The 17,345-nt window shown below is 40.0% G+C and overlaps 1 protein-coding gene across 5 annotated transcripts in view; it reads left to right on the forward strand.

Annotated features, from left to right (window-relative positions):
* The window catches only part of Mtmr1 (myotubularin related protein 1), a 73,567-nt gene that overhangs the window by 53,651 nt on the left and 2,571 nt on the right, over positions 1–17,345 (forward strand). For all 5 annotated transcript variants that reach the window (XM_077107431.1, XM_077107432.1, XM_077107433.1 and 2 more), the window contains 3 exons: positions 2,773–2,865; positions 9,988–10,101; positions 13,101–13,277. In XM_077107431.1, coding sequence (XP_076963546.1) covers positions 2,773–2,865; positions 9,988–10,101; positions 13,101–13,277 — 384 coding nt within the window. The remainder of the gene's footprint in view (positions 1–2,772; positions 2,866–9,987; positions 10,102–13,100; positions 13,278–17,345) is intronic.

Genomic DNA, 17,345 nt, shown 5'->3' on the forward strand with positions numbered 1-17,345 from the left:
ATGACTCCCCTAGCATCCTCCCTCATGTTTCCATTGCTTATAATAAATTCCTGGCCAATAGGAAATAGGCATCTCCCTATTATTCAAAGTTTAAATGAGACCTCAACCATAACTGTAACTTTTATGAGTTTCCCCCATTGTTCCCTCTCTAACCCCATGCTAGGATGGTTTACTTGTTCCTCTGAGCTCACACTGTACCAAATGCACACACAGAAGCCCCTACAATACTTAATTGCCCTTGTTCTTTACAAGTCTTTCTCCTTTGACTAGACCACAAATGAATAGTCATTAAGCACAGGTTTGTCTTGGTATCCTAGGTGGCTAGCCAAAGACTAGAACTCTACTAGATTCCATGAAAATGCCTGAAATTCTGAGGGCCAGACATGATGTCTTGCACACACCATAGGAATTCAGTGACTGTCTATCAAAAGAAAGAATGAATTCTAAAGTTTGAACTGTCAGTGAGGAACAGCTCCCTAGGAACCTTAAATACTGAAGAGCAGGATCTACAAATTATTTTATGTAGGGCAAGTACAGAAATAAGGCAATGCATGCAGCTGCTATGGAACAGTATAGAAGTTCCTAAAAAAATTAAAAATAGAATTGTCATCTGGTCCATCAATTCCATTTTTGAGTATATACCCAAAAGAAGAGAAAGCAGGGACTCAAACAGATATTTGTGCAGCATTGTTCATAGCAGCATTATCAACAATAGCCCAAAGGTGGAAGTAACCTAAATGTTCATTAACAGATGAATGGTAAACAAAATGTGTCTATCCATACAATGGAATATAATAGGAAAGAAATCCTGGTACACTGTACAACATGGATGAACCTTGAAGACATGATGAATGAAAGAAGCCAGTCACAAAGGTATATAGAGTGAACGTTTTCCACTTACATGGCGTGCCTAGAACAGTCAAAATCATAGAAACAGCAGAAGGGTAGTTGCTAGGGACTAAGGGGAGGAGAAATGGGGAGTTGGGGATTAATGGGAACAGAGTTTTAGTTTTGTCAGATAAAAAAGTTCTGGACACACACATGGTGGTGATGGTACTGACAGTATGCATGTGCTTAATGTGACTGGACTACACACTTAAAATGGCCCAAATGATAAAACTTTTATTTCTATTTTACTACAATTAAAAATGAAAATACTCCCCATTCCCATTCCCAGGCAACTACTAACCTGTTTTCTGTCACCCTATGTTTGTTTACATTTTCCAGAATTTTACATAAATATGATCATGAAGTTTCTTCTTTTCTTTGTCTAGCTTCTTTTGTTCAGAATAATTATTTTGAGGTCTAACCATATTGTTTCATGCATCAATACTTCATTCCTTTTTATTGTTGAGAAACATTCCATTGTAGAGATATACAATTATGTACCCATAAAGGGTGGTCAATGACTGACCACCCTTATGATGTGGTCCCATAAGATATTGCCTACTGATGTCATAGCCATATCATTCTAAAAATACTCTATGTCATGTTCACACAATGACAAAATTGCTTAATGACATGTTTCTCAGAACCTATCCCATTGTTAAGCAAAACATGACTGTACCACTATTTATTCATTCATCTCTTGGTGGGCATTTGGGTGTTTCCAGCTTTTGACTATTAAAAATAAAACTGCTATTAATATTTAAAAAAATGAAAAGAAGACAATACACTATTACTCTGAGCTGTTGACATCGACTTGGTTATTTCTTTGTTTTTATGTCTTCCTGATGGCAATTTTATAGAAAGTATTTTTTTTTCTCCCTGTGGTGACCATGTTCTATGTTCCCAGTGTTTTTTTTTTCTTTCTTGTCCTTTTGTTTAGTTATATATTATTTTAAGCTTCTCTCAGAATGCTCACTCTTTAGCTATCTTTTTACTCGTGATGTTTTCAGTGTTTTTGGCAATCATGTTTATGTGGGTGAGAATAAGTATCAATCTTAAAATATAAAAAGATCTGAAACACAATACCAGACTCCTTGAGCAAGGAAGAAGAGTTCTTGAGTGATAGAAAATTGGTTAAAACTATTATTAATCACTATTTTTTAAAAATATTTTTTAGTTATTGATGGGCATTTATTTATTTATTTATATACAGTCCTGAGAATCAAACTCAGTGCCCCATGCATGCTAGGCAAGCACACCACCACTAAGCCACAACCCCAGCCCTATTAATCACTATTTTGATATGCAGACTTCCTTACATTTCTGAAAAATGGGAAAAAATGTTTTATACTTACAGAGAAAATGACATTCATGATGTGCTTTGTGAGCTAATTGGTACTCACTCCCACATTGATAAAATTTGCTTAGTGTGGTAGCTGATCTTCTGTTATTGGTTCTTTTTAGTTTTACATGACAGAAGAATCCATTTTGACATAATTATACAAGCATGGAATAGATCTGATTTTAATTCAGACTCCCGTACCTCTCTTTTCCCTTCCCGTTCCCCAGCCCCTGCTGGTAGCTGATCTTGAACCCATTATTTGAACTGAAAAGTTCACTAGCCACTTGATTATCATTTATTGAAATCAACTATTTTAAAGAGAAATTACAAAACAATCAACATATATAGTAAGCTGAATCTTGGTTTCCTAAAAGAAATGGAAGTCATTTTAATTTTGTAAACATTTTCAAGTGCTGTTTATGTGCCACAAATCCTTTTAGGTCTGATAAGGTATTATTGTATCACGAAAGAAACTTAAAATGACTTTTAGGGAGAGGACTGAAACATACATGAAGATGTTTAACCTTTTGCTTTCTTTGCAGCGAGTGGGCCATGGTGATGACAACCATGCTGATCCTGACCGATCTCCTATATTCCTTCAATTTATTGATTGTGTTTGGCAAATGACAAGACAGGTGAGAGATTTCAAGTATATTTCTGACCTATATAGTGTTTGATTCAAGTATATCTTAAGTTGAAAATTGGATAAATTTCCATTGCTGTTTCATTCAAAATCAATGTTTGTATGTAAAATATGACCCCTTATGTTATTTGGTACAATTTGATTCTTATTCACTTAGAAACATAAGCTGAAAATTAGAAAAAACAAATTTCACACCAAGTTAATTTTCTTCTGCAAGTGGTTGTTGTCAATCTTCTTTTGTACCAGCTGTGCAAACCAAGGCCCTGCTCCTCAAGTCCATTCTGCCTCTAGTGCTCCCTTTTTATCAGGTCCAGGAAACCTGCTTAGTCTCCTGCTGGGCACTTAATCTAACATTTGGCCAGATGTTAGAAATGCAGATATGGGTGTAAATGGGGTCAGACCAGAGAATTTAGGAATCTAGGCATTCTGATCTAGGTCACAGCCCCTCATACCTGAAAGTTACTGAGACTTTGAAGTATGTGTCAAGAACCAAAGGCAGAGAGGAAGCTGTGTAGTAGTTTATCTTCAGCTATCGCTTAGTTTTCAAACCCCAGTACACAGGGTGCTGGTTAGCAAGGAAGCCAGGCATGTATCCTCCTTCCCGTAGGCCCCATGGCTTTCAGTTCAGAGCAGACCATAGGGCACTTGCAGTTTTTTCCCCCTTATCTCCAATTTCCAAGCCTGAGTTTGGTGTCTTAGACTTGGGATAGGAGATAGTGTCGGGGAAATGGACTTGGAATCAGAGAAAGGGAGGAAGGAGGTAAAATGGATTAGTTTTTCCCAGAGCCTACTGTGCAGCCTGGCTGAGGGAGGGGCTGCCAGGAAAAGTAAACTAGGGGACGGAGAACCAGGGCCTGGGTGCTGTCCCTCCTATACACTTGCATGGAGCTCTTGCCTTGGCTCCTTCAGATAAGGGGAAGGGAACCAGCCAGAAAGCTGCTGAAATCCTGCAAGGGATTCCTCCAACAGTCATAAGCTCATCTGTGATACTCCTGGCAACCTTACCACAGTCACCCTTGGAACTTTTTAGAGTACAACCGCCTTCTCACTGTAGAAAGTTGTAAAATGTCAATTGTGTTTCCTGATTGTGAGCTACTGTTACTGATGGGAGCTTGTGTTGGGGCAAAAAGAAGGTGGAGCTCCATTGCACTACCTCTACTGCCCCTGCTGCCCTTTCCCACCTCAGCTGGGACTTCTCCCAGGCACCATTGCCTGGGAGCTTGGGAGCCATGGTAGCTCTCAGGCTTACCAAAGACTAGATGATGCTCTGGGGGTGGAGCTCAGCACTCTGGTTTCACAAGCCTCCAGGCATTGTGGTGTATGCTTAAGTTTGGAACTTTAAATGAAACACATCCCCTGGGGTTCTAGTTGAAATGCAGAATCTGAGTCTGTGGATCTGGGGTAGAGCCAGCAATGCTGCATCTCCCCAAGGTTGTGGGTTCACAGAGCACACTGTGGAAAGGGTCTAGAGAATGTTGACCTATCTTCAGAGTAGCCAAGGACTTCTGAGTAGCCAAGGGAGATCTCACAGAGTACTCAGGTCCTCACTTAGAACTGACTCTTCCTTTTTAAAATGTTTTTATGAGTGCTTTATAGTTATATGTAATATAGGGGATCATTTTGACATAATCATACATGCATGCAATATAATTTGCCCCATTTCAGTCCCCAGTACTTCCACTTTCCCTCACCTCCTCCTTCCCCCTATTCCCATTTCTCTATTCTATTGGTCTTCCATCTGTTTACTTACTGTTTTCTTTTCTTTTTTTTTAAACTTTATTTTATTTATTTATATGTGGTGCTGAGGATTGAACCCATGGCCTTGCATGTGCGAGGCGAGCGCTCTACCGCTGAACCATAACCCCAGCCCCTACTTATTGTTTTCTTAATTGGTGCTTGATAGATATACATAAATGTGGAATTCATTGTGATATATTCATATATACACACACACACACATACACACACACACACACATATACATACTCACACATAGCATAATTTGATCAATTGCTTTTTTTTAAAAAAAAGAATTTAACCTTTATTTTATTAGTTAATTAATTAATTAAGTGGTGCTGAAGATCCAACCCAGTGCCTCACTTGTGCTAGGCAAACCCTCTACCACTGAGCTACAACCCCAGCCCAGTTTGATCATTTCACTCTGCAGTTCCTCCCTTTTCCCACCCTTTCTTTTTCTCTTTCAGTCCCTTTCTTCTTCTCTACTAATCTCCCTTCTATTTTCATAGGATTTCCCCCTCTTTTTAAAATTTACTTCATTTCTCTCTAGTGATTGCATAGGAGAGAAAATATTCAACCCTTGAGTTTCTGAGCCTGGCTTATTTCACTTAGCATGATGTTCTCCAGTTCCATCCATTTACTGGCAAATGCCATAATTCCATTCTTTATGGCGAAGTAAAACTCATATATATATATCACATTTTCTTTATCCATTCATCTGTTGATGGGCACCTAGACCAGTTCCTTAACTTGATTATTGTAAATTGTATTGCTATAAACATTGTTATGCCTGTATCACTATAGGATGCTGAATTTACTTATTTATTTTGATAAATACCAATGAGTGGGACGGCTGGGTCATATACTTTTAGACTTAGCATCAACACACTGATTGGGGTCTCGTGTTTATCTGAGAGCCAGGCCACAGTGGATTAAAAGTAGCCATTTAGAGAGCTGGTGGGGGATAGAATGGTGGCACATAGACTGTACAAGTAACAAGTAACTGCAAAGACAGGCTCAGAAGGCAGGGAGGCTGGCTATAAGTCCTACTGTTATATATGCTTTCTACTTTGTGCTGTTTATATTGATGCTGAGCCATTAACAAAATTAAATGATTTTTAATTTCAGGTTAAGACAAGAAAGTATGAAACATATCCTAGAAAAATTGCATATAAATGTCGTATGAAAAAATAATTCTGATACCACTAATGGGATAAGCATACATTAGCACAGAACATCTATTTTTGTGGATGTAAAGTAGTGTATTCCTCCTGAATGCCTAGAGGATGTATGAACAAACCTCTTCAAACCCCTTCAAACTGATTTTTGTTCTTCATACTGTTTGGTGCCTATTTTCTTGTCTAATCTGTTAGTTTTGTATTGTTTATTGGATTTTTAAATTAGAGCTTTATAGTTATACATAGTAGTTGGATTCATCCCATCAAACTCATTCATGCAAGGAAATAAATTTCAGTTCATGATACCCTCTTTCCCCTCCCCATTTATCCCCTCTCATCCTTCCTCCCCTCCCATGTTCTCCTTCCTCTACTCTGCTTGACTTCTTTTCACTCATCTAACCTCATCATATGAGAGAAAACATTCAATCTTTGAGTTAATGTCTGAGTCCAATTCCATTGTATATATGTACCACAATTTCTTAATCTGTTCAACAATTGATGGGTGTCTGGGTTGATTCCATAATTTAGCTATTGTGAACTATGTTGCTCTTAGCATTGAGGTGGCTATATCGCTGTGCTATGCCAATTTTAGATCTTTTGGGAAAATACCAAGGAGTGGGATGGATAGCTGGGTCATACGGTAGTTTCATCCTTAGTTTTTTGAGGAATCTTCATACTACTTTCCAGAGTAGGTGCAGTAGTCTGCAGTCCCACCAACAGTGTAAAGTGTACCTTTTCCCCCCACAACCTCTCCAGCATTTATCATTGTTCATATTCTTGATCATTGCCATTCTGACTGGATTGAGATGAAATCTTAGTGTAGCTTTGATTTGCATTTCCCTGATTGCTAGAAATGTTGAACATTTTTTCATATATTTATTGGCCATTTGTGTTTCTTCTTTGGAGAAGTTTCACAAAAAGTTATTTTGCCTATTTATTGATTGGGTTATTAATCTTTTTGGTGTTAATTTTTTTAGTTCTTGTATATTCTGAACATTAATCCCCTATTAGATGAGTCACTAGCCAAAATTTTCTCCCATTTTGTAGGCTTTCTCTTTCTGCTCTTAATTGTTTCCTTGGATTTTAAGAAAGAAAATACGGGGTTTGGATCAGAACATTTTGGGTGCCTCCCATAGTTCAAATATTCTGTTCATGAAAGGTGTGTATTGCTAATACATTAGGAGAGATAAATGATTAGTGTTTATCACTTAATTAACAAATGATTGATATAGATGCATCCATGTAACAAGGTTGGCTTATTTTAGGTTGCCCAAAGTTAAATCAACTATGCTAAGTCAGTGTAAAGTTGTTAAAAATCTCAGAATAAAATGAACTAGTCTATATGTTGACAAACTGTTAGAAAAGGAACTAAGGGAAAATAATTGAGGGAATCTTTAGTCTCAGAGATTTTCTATAGTAGTCATAGTTTAATTGCACCTTTACTCTTTTAGATAGGTTTAATAGTTACTAATAAATGTGCATTCCTCAAGAGGTACAGAATTTTATTGTAGATTACTGTGGATATTTTGAAAGTCTACTTTTTGTGGGAATGGTATAGTTACCAAGTGAAGAAATCAAAACATACTGAATGGCAGAGAGTTAATATTTTATTTTTATTGCCCTAGCTGCTACTACTTCCCCAGAGAGTTGTTTTCTTAGTTGAACTTAATGCCACAATACCCTTTGAGTATGAATGGCAATCTTTACCCAATGAACCAAAGTGAGTATAGATAGATGAAGCCTTTGTTTTTTGGTTTTCATAGGTGCCAATAGGGTTGGATTGAACCCTGCCCACTTTGCCCTCCCATACCTGGTATGCAATTGGCCACAAGGCTTGTCTGTGGCACTAAGACATACCTACCCAGACTCCCAAATCTAGCATGCAGGCTTGGGGGAATAAGTAAGAATGCTTGTTGTCTTAGTCTGTTTGGGTTGTTATGACAAAATACTGCAGACCAAGTGGCTTATAAACAACAGAAATTTCTCAACAGTTCTGGAGGTTGAGATGTCTAAAATAAAAGTGCTGGCAGATTCTGTCTGATGAAGGTCTACATCTTGGTTCATCGAGGACACATTTTCACTGTCACTTCAGATGATGGAAGGGACAGGGGAGCACTCTTAGCCTCTTTTGTAAAGATATTAATCCCATTCATGAGGACTCTACCCTTGTGCCTTAATTACCCCCCAGAAATCCTACTTCCTAATTCTATCACCTTGGGGGTTAGGATTTCAGCATAGTTATGGGATGCTGGAAAAATGGACATAGCACACTTGACATTAAAAACAAAAAATAAAAAACAGCCGTTTGGGCTAGATGCAGTGGCACATGCCTGTAATCCCAGCAACTCAAAAGGCTGAGGCAGGAGGATCACAAGTTCCAGGCCAGCCTCAGCAGCTTAGTGAGATCCTGCCTCAAAATAGAAAAAAATAAATGAATAAAAGGTCTGGGACTATGGCTCAGTGGTAGAGTATTCCTGGGTTTACTCCCTCGTATAAAAAAACCAGCCATTTTCAATGTAAGGCCATTGTTAGAGTTGTAGTGAGCAGTCTTAAAAACCCAGGAGAGAATTGACAAGTAGATTTTATTAGTATTTCAGCCAGAGACACCACATTGTTGATTTACTTAACCTGGGGACAAGAATACCAGTAAGAATAATCACCACGGCTGGGTTCCAGAAGTTTCTGAAGAAGCAATGTTATGTTTGGGCTCCTTAAGGAGAGATATTTGTGTTTTTATGAGATCAGTCCCTGAGGAGAGAAAGGCAAATCTTTATTGAAGGTCACTATACTTAATTTTTTAAATCAACTAATGTAATAACTTAGTGAAGAAAATCACAGTTTCAAGTGGAGTCTAGACTGTCATCATTTGACTATTGTTTCTAATAGAAAACCCTATTCCTAATATAGTAAATTAGTAAAGACAAATTAAAAAGTAAACTTGTCTTTCAGTGATCCTCATTGTCACTCTAGAGATATCAGGACTAGTCATAATAGTGTGCAAAACATCACTCTGATTGGAGAATAGGCCTTTTATATAAACTGACTTCAATACAGATACACTAGGTAACTGTATTTGGTTTTGTTCTAGTTGGCTCTGCTTCATTCAGTAGGTGATGAATATTTCACTATGTTTTAAAATTAGAATTCTGGCATACAGTAGATACCCAGTATATGCTGATGCTGAGATCATTATTATCATCTCCAGATAACTCAATGCCAGCTACTAGCTAAAACCTGCTGGCAATGCTAATAGTCTCATTGGAATTCTGCAAAGCCCTATCATCAGTTACCTAAAACAATTGAGATGATTATATAGTTTTTGTTAATATGATGAATTATATAATGGCTTTTGGGGTAACATTAATTTTCAGGTGTTAAACCAGCCTTGCATTCCTAAGACAAACCCTACCATCACCCTCTCACATGCTAGGCAAGTACTTTATCACTAAACTACATCACAGCCCTTTTTGTTTTGAGACAGGATCTTGCTAAGTTGTCCAGGCTATGGATACATTTACAATCTTCCTGCCTCAACCTCCTGAGTATCTGGAATTACAAGTGTGTGCCACCACATCCATCTTGTATTACCCTTTTAATATGCTGCCAGGTTCAATTTGCTCTTCTATCAGTAAGAATCCAGGGATGTATGTTCAGAGGTTGTGTTCGTGGGAAAGTTCTTAGTTACGAGTTGTTTTTTTTTAATGGATAGAAGAGCTATTAATATTTTCTATTTCTTCTTGGTTCACTTTTGGTATATGATGAACCCAGCGTCTCCCTTCCTGCTGTGTGGCCTACAGTGTGCCTCCAAATAGGAAGCTGGAACAATAATAGTGCTCCCCTCACTTATTTGCCTTCTCTCAAGGTCACAGTCTCTTGTTGCCTATTGCCAACATTTTGTTTCATATATTTTATCCAATTTTCTGTTGCTGTCAGAAGGGTGAACCTGAGCTCTGTCCTACATTGTGAGAAGTAGAAACTACATAAAATATTTTAGGCATAGAAAAACAACAAATTTTGTTGTTTCTCAGCCAGACAGATCACCTTGGACTTGAAACTTAGATAGTTAAGACATAGGGTCATTCTGCCTTTTAATCTCGATAAATTCCAAACAGTAATTTAGTTATCTTTCAAAATGAAGTGTTATTACTTTATTTTAGAAATTAGACTTTAAGACAACCTTATTTTTCTCTCCATTTAAGTTTCCTTCAGCATTCGAGTTTAATGAACTATTCTTGATTACAATTTTGGATCACCTTTATAGCTGTCTCTTCGGGACCTTTCTGTGTAACTGTGAACAACAGCGGCTCAAAGAGGTAAGTGTCTTATGTCTCCCATGTTGCCCAGGCACCTATTCCAATTAGGTCTATTATAGAAGGAGGCCTAAATGGAGGGAGGACTTGGCTTCTGGTCCTGCTGCTATCTGTAAGTGTACAGGGAGGTGGGGCTTATACTAGAAGCCCTCACAGGGTTCTAGCAACTCAAGCACATATGTCCAATATGAGCCTCTTACTTTATAGTGGTTGGGACCCAATGAACCCATGACTTTCTTTCTTTCTTTCTTTCTTTCTTTTTTAATTGTAGATGGACACAATCCTTTTATTTATTTATTTTTATGTGGTGCTGAGCCTCGAACCCAGTGCCTCACATGTGCTAAGCAAGTATTCTACCACTGAGCCCCAGCTCCAGCCCATGACTTTCTGAGGAGTAACACAAATCTGTACTCCTCTGCATTCAGTGTGATTGAGCCCTGTTAACTTAAAAGGGAAAAAAAAATAAAGAATAAAGTTTATGGTAATCATCATATCTTAATAAAGTTCTTTAAAACAAAAGGAAACCCAGCAGCAGAAGAGTGAAATTCTATGATTTCATCTATTTTGGTGGAGGGGGGACTGCAAAATTTACTATTAAAAAAAAAAGCCTAGTCTCTTGAGATTTAATTTATATACTATGACATTCACTCATTTAAAGTGTACAATTCAGTGTTTTTAGCATATACACAGATTGAGCAACCATAACCAATATGTAATTTTATAAAATTTTTATCACTTCAAAAATAAACATCACACACCCTAACCTCTGGCAGTCACTAATCTGCTTTCTGTCTCTATGGATTTGATTTCATTTCATATAAATGGAGTCATATGGTAGGTGGACTTTTGTGACTGACTTCCTTCACTTCCTTTTTCAGAACGAAAACATGTTTTCAAGGTTAATCATGTGCCAGTACTTCATTCTTTTTTTGTGAATGAGTAATATTCTATTGTATGAATAGACCACAATTTTAAAAATATTTTTGTTATACATGGACACAGTATCTTTATTTTGTTTATTCATTTTTTATGTGGTGCTGAGGATTGAACCCAGTGCCTCATACATGCGAGGCAAGTGCTCTGCCACTGAGCCACAACCCCAGCCCGAGATGACATTTTTTTATCTATTCATTGGTTCATAGAAATTTATGTTATTTTCACTTGGGGGCTTTTATGAATAATGGTGTATTATAAACATTCATAATTTTTTGTGGACATATACTTTTGTTTCTCTTGGATACAAAAGAATGGAATTGCTATGTCATGCCACAAATATATGTTTAACTTATTTATTGGGGAACCACCAGGTTGTTTTCCAAAGCACTTGCACCATTACGCATTATTACCAGCAATGTCTGAGGGTTCTCATTTCTCTGCATTTCACTAACACTTATTATTTCTTTAAAAAATAATAACCATCGTACTTGGTAATATGACATGTTTTTAATTTTCATTTCCCTTACAATCAATGATGTTGAACATCTTTTTATGTGTTTATTGGTCATGTGGCTATCTTCTGTGGAGAAATGTCTATTCAGGTCTATTGTCCATTTTTAATTAGGTTATTTGTCAGTTTCATTATTGACACATTTTATATATACAAGTCCCTAATAAGATATGATTTGTAGTTTTTTTCTCTCATTCTGTGGGTTATTTTTTTCACTATCTTTATGATGTCCTTGGAAACACACGAGTTTTTAATCCTGATGAAGTCCATTTTTTTTCTTTTGTAACTTATACTTCTGTTACCGTATCTAAGAAATCATAGCTTAAGATCACAAAAATTTGATCCTGTTTTCTTCTAAAAATGTTACAGTTTTAACTTTTAAATTTCAGTATGTGATTCATTTTAAATTAATGTTTGTATATGATATGAGATAAGGGTCCAACTGCATTCTTTTGTATTGGCTATCTAGCACTAGTTGGAGGAAAGACTGTCTTCTGCCATTGAAGTGTCTTGCCACCCTTGCTCTAAATCAGTTGACTATAAATGCAAGAATTCATTTTTATACTTTTTCTCATATTTTAGTGGTCTATTATAATTATACATAATGACAGGATTCATTGTTACATATTTATACATGCACACAATGTAATTTGGCCAGTTTCATTCCCCAGTATACCCTGTATTCTGTCCTGTTAATCTTTATGTTTATCCTTATGACAGCACCACTGGTATTGATTATTGTAGTAAGTTTTGAAAATGGCAAATATGAGTCTTCCTAATTTGTTCTTCCCTTTTGAAAATTACTTTGGCTATTCTGGATCCTTTGAATTATCGGTGGTATTTCTCTTATAAATATAAGAACTTAAATGGTCATAATTGAATGTTCCATTGAGAAGTAAACATTTTTATAAGCAACAGAATAGTAGAACATTTTCTTGACCTATTTTCTTCATTTGAATTTTTCAGTGTTTGATCCATTGTTTAATGCTTATCTGTCTTGTCCCCATCCCTACAAATTTGGGTGTTTTCATTCAGATGAGCAATGCAAATTGTTAATCATTTCTTAATAGTGTACTGTAAAATTGAGGGGAAGATATGCATACTTCTCTATAGGCAACTTTTCCAGTCTGCCATCATGGCACAGTATTCTGCAGATACGTATGGTTTTTCCATTGCAAGGGATCTTAACTGTAAATCCTACCTACGTTTGTCAACATGAACAGTCACAAAAGCAAACCTTAAACCAGAATTTAAAAAATATATTTATTATTGATGAGTCCTATCATCTTGTGGATGTTGGAAAGTTCTCATTCCGCCTCTCCACAGACACACTTACTGGATGTTGCCTAACATCAGCAATATGTTTTTCCAGGACAGCAAGCAGTGCATGTTCCCATGTTGTCCCCAGCATGAGGCCAGACTTGGTGGGAGGATGGGGGTGGGGCCTAGTAACTCTTTGAGTCCTCTTCATTATTCCAGTCATTTTCTTTATGTAATACTCATTCTTGGGATATGAAGAAAAGCTTATTTCAATTATTCCTTTTCTGTTTTTCAGGATATATATACAAAGACTATATCTTTATGGTCTTATATCAATAGCCAGCTAGATGAATTTTCTAATCCCTTCTTTGTGAATTATGAAAACCATGTGTTATATCCTGTTGCTAGTCTGAGTCATTTGGAATTATGGGTGAACTATTATGTACGATGGAATCCACGAATGCGACCACAGGTACCTTTTTGTTTTTATTCTCCTCATAGGATACACGTCTCTTTCCTGGTGAAAATGATGTTATAAAATGTGTGCATGGTGGGTGCTAACGTACTGCAGTTCTTTGCATTCATGTTTCTCTAGGCCAACCCCAAGCTGTTAGAGTTGAAAACCTCCTCCTTCCCACCCTCTGTCCTCTACTGAGGAAGGTATGGAGAGAATCCTGTCTCTGTTTGGCTCTAAGTCTTATAAGTTGCTCGGAAGTCTTATGGGTGGAGTAGTACCTACTCTAGCTAATGTACGTGTGGAGTTGGTAGAAAGGCTGTAGTAGCACAATAGAAAGAAGGCATGGGCTGAGGCACAGAACAGCCTCCCCTCCAGGAAGGGGTAATGTTTGCCTTACCATCCTAGACTGTTTCACAGTAATACTTTCTGAGATGGTAAAAACTGAGAGAACAATACATAGACAGGGCCAGTCAGCCAAGCCTGTGCCTGTACTTTGTGTTCTTTGGTGGCTGAGCTCTGGCTGTGAGCGAGGCCTCCCGTGACCTATTCTGAATGCTCCCCCACTTTGGGGGCTTTGCCATGGGTTTTGACTCATCCCTGCTCCCCACCCCCAATTTTCTGTACATGGGTGGCCAGGCCTGGTGGGGTCTGGGTGTGGAGAAGGATGGAAGGAGACAGCCCTCACCTGTGTGGACAGAGAGCTTTCTGCTGAGGCTTCTTCTTAAGATAACACTCCCAAGGCTTAGCAGACAGTCACCAGGAATATGCTGCCCAGCCATTGTTCACACCACTGTTTTCCCCCATCAGCCAGTGATGAAGCCTGCCTGCTCTCTCTGCATTCCTCCTCAACCATCTGTCCTTCTCATGGTGTCCTCACATGCTCCATCTTAGCCCCAAGCCTCACAGACAGGGGCAAAGTCCAGTTGTTCATTTTACTTTTAGCTGTCTGGCACTGGAACTCCAGAGGGCACCGTCCCTTTCCTAACTCCTGGGGCTAACAGTGCACTTACATGGAGCCTCAGCTGTGGGTTCAGTCTGATGTGCATACTCTGCTGCCCCAGGCAGCTGTGAACCATCTCCTCCCTGGATCCTCTGCTCTGATGCCGCAGCCCACACCAGTCACACTTGCTGCTTGTTTCCCTGATGCTTCACTGTTTCACTCCATTTATTCCATGAGGCTTCAGCCGCGAAAGCCCTTTCCTCCTCTAGATCCTGTGAGTTAATCCCTGCTGCCTTATAACTGCAGGAGCATTTTTCAGTGTTCACTGATCATAGCACTTACATATTCTCTGAGCTAGGCCCTACACTCCCTGTTGCCTTCATCTCTGTTGTTCCCTCTCCTCTTCCCTGGCTGGGGCTGGTGGCTCCAAGTTGCACAAGTGGCACCTCAAAGTTCTGCAGGTGTGGAAGTGCAGGGTGAACTGCCACCCTTTCACTGGAGTCCAGGCTCCAGATCTACTCTGCCTGCCTTTGCTGCTGTACCTAGGAGACCCAGCCTTCACCCACTTCCAGCAGCTTCCTCCTTTGTGTGTTTTGCTGTCACAGGAACTTGGCTGAATTCTTCTTTGCTGGGCAGCTGTAGAGTGGGAAAGTCACACCTTTGTTTTAATTATGTAGAGAGAGCCACTAAATAGTCTATCTAGTGATTCCAGGGACCAACTGTTTGGTACTCTTTTGGTTAGAGGGGTTTCTCAGTTACTGCAGGGCTTAGTAGGTCATAGACTTGAAATGTAAGCAGCATCCCCTTGAAGCACTGTGCTAGCTCCTTCTGCCGGTGCCACAGGCCCAGCTACACACCCTGTTATGCTCATTCTCCATTAGAAACAAGTGAGGGCAGGGAGCAAATCTTTTGTAAGAGATCTATTCTTGATGTTTCCTCATGGAAGAGCGTTCAGTTTCAGCGTGATGATGATCAAGGGAACATGGCTATAGCTGCCTATCTTGAGGTCCTTTAGTGTGCCACTGGGCACTGTGCCTGTGACTTCATGTCAGTCCCACAGTGCAGAGGGTGAAGGGAAGGGTCTGAAAAGCCATAACTCATCCAGGACTTGCCAACTTGTGTGCAGTTGTGGAAGGATATCCCTCACCGGGGCCAAATTGGGTCTCTTTCTGTAACTCAGTCCTGATCTGGAGCAAGGCCTTGAGCCTCACGGCAAGTGCAAGCGTGATACAAATCTATGCCAAGTACCTGCCACAGTGCTGGGGGGGGGTAGAAGGTGGGTGTCCAGTTTTTTGTGTTCTCCCTATGCTGTATCTCCATGGCTACAGCTTTTATACTAAAGGCCACAAACACAACATGCTGGGCACATGGCCTTTTGGGACACTGGTGATATACCATGCTAGGGAGGCAGGTGGGCATTTGCACAAGGCCAGGTGTATGATGGAGAAAGCTTCCTCCCTCTGGCTGCACTGTGGTAGATGGGAAGCAGAAGGCCATGAGGCAGGTTGCCATAGGTGTGTGGTGACTGGAACAGAGTTGTGTGGGGCTGAGAGGAGGAGGGATACAGGAGGAAAGGCAGGGTCCACAAGCCTACTGGGTCTCTTTGCTCTGAGAAGGAGATGGCAGGGTTCGCTTCTGTGAGAGGGGCTCCCTCTTAAAACCTATCAGAGGATGGCTGAGTGGGGCCAAGAGCCAGTGGGCATCCTCCTCCTTTGGGCCTTGGCTTATGCCTCACACATGCTAGCACACCTGAGTCAGACATAGCTAGCCTTTCTCTGGTAAGTTTCTCTAACGCAATACTGCATTTAAGCCTCAGAGTCATCTGTTTTTCAGGCACCCCCTTGCTTAGTGGCAAATAAACTGGTACATGAGAAAATTACAAAAAGCTCCCTGAGGACATAAGGTGATGGTGGCACACTTGGGCAGCCCGGGTCTCATTTCCTGGGTGTGCAAGAGACTGTTCCCCTGCATGCTCTGCTCCAGGAAGCTCATGTGTATGTTAATAATGGTGGTTGATTGCAAAGCATTCCCTCATCTGATTGGAATCAAACAATCCCACAGATGAGCAAAATCCCAGAGAGATCCTAAGGTTAAGAGGAGAACTATTGTCATTGTTAGTGTCCTTTAAGGATCAGCCTTTGCTATAAGACCCTGATGTTGCTGTCCCTTCCTCCTTCTTCCCATGGTCTGACAAAGGAGAGTGTGTTCTTAGCCTCCTTGGTGCTGGTTACTGAGCACCCTGTGATGTTGGAAGCATGCAGACGCCCTATCTTTACTCCTCTTCCTTCTCTTGTTCTTCCCCCCACCTACCAGAAGGGCTGATCACCAGGGCACCATGATGGTGCAGCTTCAAGTCTTTGACCTGGTGAGTGATGAGCTAGAGAAGCAGGCTAGTGCCTGGAGGTCAAGTTCAGGGTGTTACTCTCAGGGCAAGGGGAAGAAGCCACTAGAGGGTATTTACATGGTATGTCACGAGGTCTGCTTGAGGCTTGGAATCCACCTAGTAGCTGTGTGTGCATAGTGGGTATGGGAGGAGAAAAGGATCCAGACCCAGCCCTGTGCCTCTTCACTTCCCTAGTGACCTCCCTGCCTAGTCAACTTTGCTCACAGCCTGTGAAAGTCCAGGTCTTTGATCTCTGGTAGGTGCTGAGGCTATCTTGGTAGTTTGGAGAGTTAGGTGCTATGACTGTAAAATAGTGTGACCTTCTAGTTTCTTTATTGTCCCATTCCAATCTGTGGGTTTAAAAGAAAGATAACTGGGGTGAAGCACTTGAGCAGAAGAACTGAATAGAGAGGCTGGTCCCTTTCCCCTGGCATCACCCCTCTGAGGCCTTATGCTCTACTTCATGCAAATAAACAAAACTCCAAGTTATAGAAAATGCTGATTTAACAGTTGTATTTTTCAGTCAGGGGGACTATTTATAAAAATGCACAAATACAGAGCTCTTGGAGGCAGCAGGGTCTGCATGTGAACACGGCTTAGCTGGGCAGCCCGGAAGCACCATGGGTGTTTGACGGTCTTCAGCAGACTGCTCGGCTGAGTCTGCACTGGGCAGACTCAGGTCTGCGGTCTCACCAGAGCCTGTGAATCTTGTCTTGAGAACTGGGACAAGTTCCCAGCAAGGAGAGCAGAGGGCAAAAAG

This window comes from Callospermophilus lateralis, chromosome X (genome assembly GCF_048772815.1).
Source record: "Callospermophilus lateralis isolate mCalLat2 chromosome X, mCalLat2.hap1, whole genome shotgun sequence".
Taxonomy (NCBI): Eukaryota; Metazoa; Chordata; class Mammalia; order Rodentia; family Sciuridae; genus Callospermophilus; species Callospermophilus lateralis.